This window comes from Coregonus lavaretus (genome assembly GCF_964263955.1).
Source record: "Coregonus lavaretus genome assembly, contig: HAP1_SCAFFOLD_3660, whole genome shotgun sequence".
NCBI classification, from domain to species: Eukaryota; Metazoa; Chordata; class Actinopteri; order Salmoniformes; family Salmonidae; genus Coregonus; species Coregonus lavaretus.
The window spans coordinates 21577-30000 of NW_028161266.1; the positions used below are offsets into that span (position 1 = coordinate 21577).

Genomic DNA, 8424 nt, shown 5'->3' on the forward strand with positions numbered 1-8424 from the left:
AAGCTGATTTAAGTCAAAACTGTAACTAGGCAACTCAGGAACATTCAATGTCGTGTTGGTAAGCAACTCCAGTGTATATTTGGCCTTGTGTTTTAGATTATTGTCCTGCTAAATGAATGTGTCTCCCAGGGCCTGTTGGAAAGCAGACTGAACCAGGTTTTCCTCTAGAATTTTATTTTTATCCTAAAAAATGCCCTGACTTGCCGATGACAAGCATACCCATAACATGATGGAGCCAACACCATGCTTGAAAATATGAAGAGTGGTATTCAGTGATGTGTTGTGTTGGATTTGCCCCAAACATAACACTTTGTACTCAAGACATAAAGTTAATTTCTTTGCCACATTTTTTGCAGTTTTACTTTAGTGCCTTATTGCAAACAGGATGCATGTTTTGGAATATTTTGTATTCTGTACAGGCTTTCATCTTTTCACTCTGTCATTTAGGTTAGTATTGTGGAGTAACTACAATGCTGTTGATCCATCCTCAGTTATCTCCTATCACAGCCATTAAACTCTGTAACTGCTTTAAAGTCACCAATGGCCTCATTGTGAAATCCCTGAGCGGTTTCCTTCCTCTCCGGAAACCGAGTTAGGAAAGACACCTGTATCTTTGTAGTGACTGGATGTATTGATACACCTTCCAAAGTAAAATGAATAACTTCACAATTATCAAAGGGATATTCAATGTCTGCTTTTTTTTTTTTTACCCATCTACCAATAGGAGCCCTTCTTTGCGAGGCATTGAAAAACCTCCCTGGTCTTTGTGTTTGAATTTGTGTTTGAAATTCACTGCTCGACTGAGGGACCTTACATATAATTGTATGTGTGGGGTACAGAGATGAGGTAGTTATTCAAAAGCCATGTTAAACACTATTATTGCACACAGTGTGAGTCCATGCAACTCATTATGTGACTTGTTAAGCAAATGTTTACTACTGAACTTATTTAGCCTCGCCATAACAAAGGGGTCGAATCCTTATTGAATCTAGACATTTCAGCTTTTCATTTGTAAATAATTTGTAAAAATGTCTCAAAACATCATTCTACTATGACATCGTGGGGTATTGCGTGTGGGCCCAGTGACACAACATCTCAATTTAATCCATTTTAAACTCAGGCTGCAACGCAACAAATTGTGGGAAAAAAAGTCAAGAGAATATCTTCTGAAGGCGCTGTATAAGGACTGGAGTGCTATTTGGGAAGCAGCCAATCGCATAAATATTACAGTGAATTACTACAAATGTATTCTATAATACATGAAGTCAACGAGATAGCTAATGGATACCGATTGTTCCAACATTTATTTAATCTTTCCTCTCAACAGCGTTGCATTCAAACACACAGTGTATCTCTTATACAAACCTATACAACATGTTTCATCTGCATCAATGTTGATTTGTAGTAGCAGTAGTAGTGCATAATTCACATTCCAACAAGAGTACATTTACATTTACATTTTTGTCATTTAGCAGACGCTCTTATCCAGAGCGACTTACAGTTAGTGAGTGCATACATTTTTCATACTGCCCCCCCCCCCCATGGGAAACGAACCCACAACCCTGGCATTGCAAGCGCCATGCCCTACCAACTGAGCTACACGGGGCCCAGTGTATCCAGAGTAGTGTATCAAGTAATATATTAACAACGCAGAATCGATACTACAGTAAAAATCTCAATTACAATAAAAAAGTAGTTCTCCATATACAAAACGAAATCATTTAGAATAAATACAAATCCAGTTCTTTACACTTTATTCAATACATTATTACAAAACATCTGAACTAAATTCACACAAATAGGGAGGGTATCCCAGATCCAGATTCAGCCTAGTAGTCTGGACACTCTGGTTATAGAAACCCAGATTCAGCCTAGTAGTCTGGACACTCTGGTTATAGAAAGCCAGATTCAGCCTAGTAGTCTGGACACTCTGGTTATACAAACCCAGATTCAGCCTAGTAGTCTGGACACTCTGGTTATACAAACCCAGATTCAGCCTAGTAGTCTGGACACTCTGGTTATACAAACCCAGATTCAGCCTAGTAGTCTGGACACTCTGGTTATAATAACCCAGATTCAGCCTAGTAGTCTGGACACTCTGGTTATAGAAACCCAGATTCAGCCTAGTAGTCTGGACACTCTGGTTATACAAACCCAGATTCAGCCTAGTAGTCTGGACACTCTGGTTATACAAACCCAGATTCAGCCTAGTAGTCTGGACACTCTGGTTATACAAACCCAGATTCAGCCTAGTAGTCTGGACACTCTGGTAATAGAAACCCAGATTCTATAAAGCAGTGTACTATAGTGTACTCCATTCTGCTATAAAGCAGTGCACTATATGGTCAGGTAAATATGGTGCCATGTGGGACACATTGTGGTTCAGACCGTGCTGTGTGTCAGTGTTGTCATATCTTCCCCCAGAGACAAAGGTAGTGCACTACATAGGGTATAAGGGTGATGTTTAGGACATAGTGTGTGTCAGTGGTGTTATCTCATCCCCCAGAAGTCTTCCTTCCTCCTCTAACAGTAGTGCACTACATAGGGAATAGGGTGCCATTTGGGATGCAATGTGAGGGGGGGGGGGGGGTCAGTGCTTCCTGTTATCTCTTCCCCCAGAAGTGGTCCTTCCTCCTCTGGGCTCGGTCCAGGACCTGGGAGGCCATGGAGCAGGACGCTGCCGACCTGGACGAGATCTGGGACATCCTGTCATCTGGAGGGTCACCAAGGGGTAAGGGGTCAGAGGTTAGCCAGGTCAGGGAGAGAGTGATCAGCTGACCCCCAAAGATATAGAACCTCAGGGGTCAGAGGTTAGCCAGGTCAGGGAGAGAGTGATCAGCTGACTCCCAAAGATATAGAACCTCAGGGGTCAGAGGTTAGCCAGGTCAGGGAGAGAGTGATCAGCTGACCCCCAAAGATATAGAACCTCAGGGGTCAGAGGTTAGCCAGGTCAGGGAGAGAGTGATCAGCTGACCCCCAAAGATATAGAACCTCAGGGGTCAGAGGTTAGCCAGGTCAGGGAGAGAGTGATCAGCTGACCCCCAAAGATATAGAACCTCAGCTAGCCTTTATGCTTTATGTCATGGAGATATTGAAGCAAATGTCTCATTTTATTTTGTGTAAGAGGAGGTGTCGCTTCACTTGTATCAAGACTTTAACACTGAAGGCCAACATTACCCCTAAGCCTGCCTTTAACACTGAAGACCAACATTACCCCTATGCCTGCCTTTAACACTGAAGACCAACATTACCCCTAAGCCTGCCTTTAACACTGAAGACCAACATTACCCTTAAGCCTGCCTTTAACACTGAAGACCAACATTACCCCCAAGCCTGCCTTTAACACTGAAGACCAACATTACCCCTATGCCTGCCTTTAACACTGAAGACCAACATTACCCCCAAGCCTGCCTTTAACACTGAAGACCAACATTACCCCTAAGCCTGCCTTTAACACTGAAGACCAACATTACCCCTATGCCTGCCTTTAACACTGAAGACCAACATTACCCTTAAGCCTGCCTTTAACACTGAAGACCAACATTACCCCCAAGCCTGCCTTTAACACTGAAGACCAACATTACCCCTATGCCTGCCTTTAACACTGAAGACCAACATTACCCCCAAGCCTGCCTTTAACACTGAAGACCAACATTACCCCTAAGCCTGCCTTTAACACTGAATACCAACATTACCCCTAAGCCTGCCTTTAACACTGAAGACCAACATTACGCCTAAGCCTGCCTTTAACACTGAAGACCAACATTACCCTCAAGCCTGCCTTTAACACTGAATACCAACATTACCCCTAAGCCTGCCTTTAACACTGAAGACCAACATTACCCCTAAGCCTGCCTTTAACACTGAATACCAACATTACCCCTAAGCCTGCCTTTAACACTGAATACCAACATTACCCCTATGCCTGCCTTTAACACTGAATACCAACATTACCCCTAAGCCTGCCTTTAACACTGAAGACCAACATTACCCCTAAGCCTGCCTTTAACACTGAAGACCAACATTACCCCTATGCCTGCCTTTAACACTGAATACCAACATTACCCCTAAGCCTGCCTTTAACACTGAAGACCAACATTACCCCTAAGCCTGCCTTTAACACTGAATACCAACATTACCCCTAAGCCTGCCTTTAACACTGAAGACCAACATTACCCCTAAGCCTGCCTTTAACACTGAATACCAACATCAGCCTAGTTAGTCTAGTTGTGATGAGCTGAGCTTTAACTTATCCAGAAGTCCAGGACACCGGATGGGTATACTACAGAACAGGATAAAGGAGAGTCAGATATATATATATATATTTTTATAAGCTTGAAATGGGCATGTCTAATTGACTGAACAACCAAAAACACATCTCTGAGTTTAGGTTTCTTAATGAACCAGAAAATAAATGACTAAGTCATTGATCCTGCATTGTAGTATATCACCTTCATTATCAGACTAATGTGAAGAAGCTTGTTGCCATGACATTACCTTCATCATCAGTTCCACAGCCACCCCCTGGACACAGCAGCAGATCCGACGTCCTCAGGCCTAAATTACCTAGAGTAGAGGAAGACAATGGACACCTGTTCTGTTTGTTGTTGTGGGAGATACATGTCAATGCTAAGATAACAGTACATTTTTGCTTTCCATGTTATTACACATGATGCACAATACTGCTACAGTTATAGTCCGTTGTCTTCCAATGAACTCCTTAGTGGGTCATTGGCTGTGATGAACTCCTTAGTAGGTCTGTGGCTGTGATGAACTCCTTAGTAGGTCTGTGACTGTGATGAACTCCTTAGTGGGTCTGTGGCTGTGATGAACTCCTTAGTAGGTCTGTGACTGTGATGAACTCCTTAGTAGGTCTGTGGCTGTGATGAACTCCTTAGTAGGTCTGTGGCTGTGATGAACTCCTTAGTAGGTCTGTGGCTGTGATGAACTCCTTAGTAGGTCTGTGACTGTGATGAACTCCTTAGTAGGTCTGTGGCTGTGATGAACTCCTTAGTAGGTCTGTGGCTGTGATGAACTCCTTAGTAGGTCTGTGGCTGTGATGAACTCCTTAGTGGGTCTGTGACTGTGATGAACTCCTTAGTAGGTCTGTGACTGTGATGAACTCCTTAGTGGGTCTGTGACTGTGATGAACTCCTGAAGCCCCTCCCCTCCCTCTGAAGACCCGGAAACAACTTCTACCTCATGCTACCCCAGGTGTTTCTACCCCAGGTGTTTCTACCCCAGGTGTTTCTACCCCAGGTGTTTCTACCTCATTCTACCCCAGGTGTTTCTACCTCATTCTACCCCAGGTGTTTCTACTTCAGGTGTTTCTACCTCAGGTGTTTCTACCTCAGGTGTTTCTACCTCAGGTGTTTCTACCTCATTCGACCTCAGGTATTTCTTCCTCAGGTGTTTCTACCCCAGGTGTTTCTACCTCAGGTGTTTCTACCCCAGGTGTTTCTACTTCAGGTGTTTCTTCCTCAGGTGTTTCTACCTCAGGTGGTTCTACCCCAGGTGTTTCTACCCCAGGTGTTTCTCCCTCAGGTGTTTCTACCCTAGGTGTTTTTACCCCAGGTGTTTCTACCTCAGGTGTTTCTACCCCAGGTGTTTCTACCCCAGGTGTTTCTACCTCAGGTGTTTCTACCCTAAGTGTTTCTACCCCAGGTGTTTCTACCTCAGGTGTTTCTACCCCAGGTGTTTCTACCCCAGGTGTTTCTACCTCAGGTGTTTCTACCCCAGGTGTTTCTACCCCAGGTGTTTCTACCCCAGGTGTTTCTACCTCAGGTGTTTCTACCCTAAGTGTTTCTACCCCAGGTGTTTCTACCTCAGGTGTTTCTACCCCAGGTGTTTCTACCCCAGGTGTTTCTACCCCAGGTGTTTCTACCTCAGGTGTTTCTACCCCAGGTGTTTCTACCCCAGGTGTTTCTACCCCAGGTGTTTCTACCTCAGGTGTTTCTACCCCAGGTGTTTCTACCTCAGGTGTTTCTACCCTAAGTGTTTCTACCTCAGGTGTTTCTACCCCAGGTGTTTCTACCCCAGGTGTTTCTACCTAAGGTGTTTCTACCTCATTCTACCCCAGGTGTTTCTACCTCAGGTGTTTCTATCTCAGGTGTTTCTACCCCGGGTGTTTTTACCTCATTCTACCCCAGGTGTTTCTACCCCAGGTGTTTCTACCCCAGGTGTTTCTACCTCAGGTGTTTCTACCCCAGGTGTTTCTACCCCAGGTGTTTCTACCCTAGGTGTTTCTACCCCAGGTGTTTCTACCCAAGGTGTTTCTACCCCAGGTGTTTCTACCCCAGGTGTTTCTACCCCAGGTATTTCTTCCTCAGGTGTTTCTACCCAAGGTGTTTCTACCCCAGGTGTTTCTACCTCAGGTGTTTCTACCCCAGGTGTTTCTACCCAAGGTGTTTCTACCCCAGGTGTTTCTACCTCAGGTGTTTCTACCTCAGGTGTTTCTACCCCAGGTGTTTTTACCTCATTCTACCCCAGGTGTTTCTATCTCAGGTGTTTCTACCTCAGGTGTTTCTACCTCATTCGACCTCAGGTGTTTCTATCTCAGGTGTAGGCCTATTATTCTGAAAATAAACTGAATGGGGGGGCGGGGGTTCTGGAGTGGAGTCAGGAATGGAGGGAGACGAGAGGAAGAGAAAGAGTTGAAGGACTCTGGAGAAAAAGGGATTTCCCCCAGTTGTGATCCTCTGGCATCGGCTTCTGTATCTTTTGTCTTGAGGAGAAAGAAGCAGCTAGGAACTACAATACTAGACAATATCTGGTCTGGCGGGAAGGAAGGAATGAGGACCGGACTACAACTCTGTTTCCTTCTCACGTCCTGGTTATGTTATTCAACAGGTAGCCTGGTGTCAGATCCGTTGGTGAGACAGCAACAGGTTTGCAAGACGGCACGTGGCAAGTCAACCCAAACAGATACAGGCTACTTACATAACCTAACCTGGACGTGGCAACTAGGCAGGACAGTCCAAACAGATCTGGGACCAGGTTTTTTTGTGTTACGCAACGGTAGAATATGCTGAGAAAAGCCACAAACTGTAACGATGTCTCAGCAGTAGAGAGAGAGCGAGACCACACCCCACAGGGACTGAGTCAAACATACTGACCTATATACTGTAGAGATGACGGAAACCTGACACACACTCACACACACCTCCCATCGACGGTAAATGATGCTCATTGTCACATTTATATGTTCATTTCATTCTCACTAAACTGTCTTTGATGAGGCAGAATGCAGTGTTTTGATTGGCCCATAACTATAGGGTGATGATGTGACGCGACAACGTCACACAGTTTGAATTGAAGTTGCGGATGCAGCATCCCAAACGCCAGTAATGTAAAAGAGGTTTTGATCAGTCAAAAAACCAATGCTATTTGTATTTTCAGTTAAACTGCTGAGGCCGTTTGTAGTGATAGTGGTCTTAAGGATAGTTACCATTATGTTGGAACTCTGGGTCTCTGAGCATCCCCTGGATGCGGTTAACAGGTGGAGGGACGGCGGCGTGTGGTCGTCCGCTGGTGGTGCGTTTACGGGAGGGTTTGGCCTCTGGTGGAGGATCAGGGGGGTTCTCTGGAGAGGTCTCCCCCGACCAGGAGTCCTCTCTCAGGGGGAGGGGGTCCACAGTGGTCACCCCTGCTGCTGGAGAGGAAAGGGGCTGGTTCCGCTCCTCATTCTGATAGAGACACAACATCAGATTCACTAACTAACAAGACTAGAGGCACCTATAACAACAGATATACTCCCCCCAAAAAAATAGCATTGACAAAACATAAGGCATACAACCAGCCAAGTAAAATGTTCTTATCTTAGTCTAAAACACTAGCAAATACAATCAATCAATCAATCAAATCGATTTTATAAAGCTTTTAACATCAGCACAGCAGTTATCACAACGTGCTTTTACAGTAACCCTGCCTATAAATACTAGATGTATCTTCTCCTTACAGTAACCCTGCCTATAAATACTAGATGTATCCTCTCCTTACAGTAACCCTGCCTATAAATACTAGATGTATCTTCTCCTTACAGTAACCCTGCCTATAAATACTAGATGTATCTTCTCCTTACAGTAACCCTGCCTATAAATACTAGATGTATCTTCTCCTTACAGTAACCCTGCCTATAAATACTAGATGTATCCTCTCCTTACAGTAACCCTGCCTATAAATACTAGACGTATCCTCTCCTTACAGTAACCCTGCCTATAAATACTAGATGCATCTTCTCCTTACAGTAACCCTGCCTATAAATACTAGACGTATCCTCTCCTTACAGTAACCCTGCCTATAAATACTAGATGTATCTTCTCCTTACAGTAACCCTGCCTATAAATACTAGACGTATCCTCTCCTTACAGTAACCCTGCCTATAAATACTAGATGTATCTTCTCCTTACAGTAACCCTGCCTATA

At 44.4% G+C, this 8424-nt stretch overlaps 1 protein-coding gene across 1 annotated transcript in view; it reads right to left on the reverse strand.

The window, feature by feature from the left end:
- Positions 1-1737: 1737 nt before the first annotated feature.
- Positions 1738-8424, reverse strand: part of LOC311120980 (nuclear protein MDM1-like) — a gene marked incomplete at its 5' end in the record, with an annotated part of 26172 nt that continues 19485 nt past the window's right edge. Inside the window, 3 exons of the mRNA XM_084195528.1 lie at positions 1738-2713; positions 4498-4566; positions 7448-7685. Coding sequence (XP_084051654.1) covers positions 2604-2713; positions 4498-4566; positions 7448-7685 — 417 coding nt within the window. The 3' untranslated portion in view covers positions 1738-2603. The remainder of the gene's footprint in view (positions 2714-4497; positions 4567-7447; positions 7686-8424) is intronic.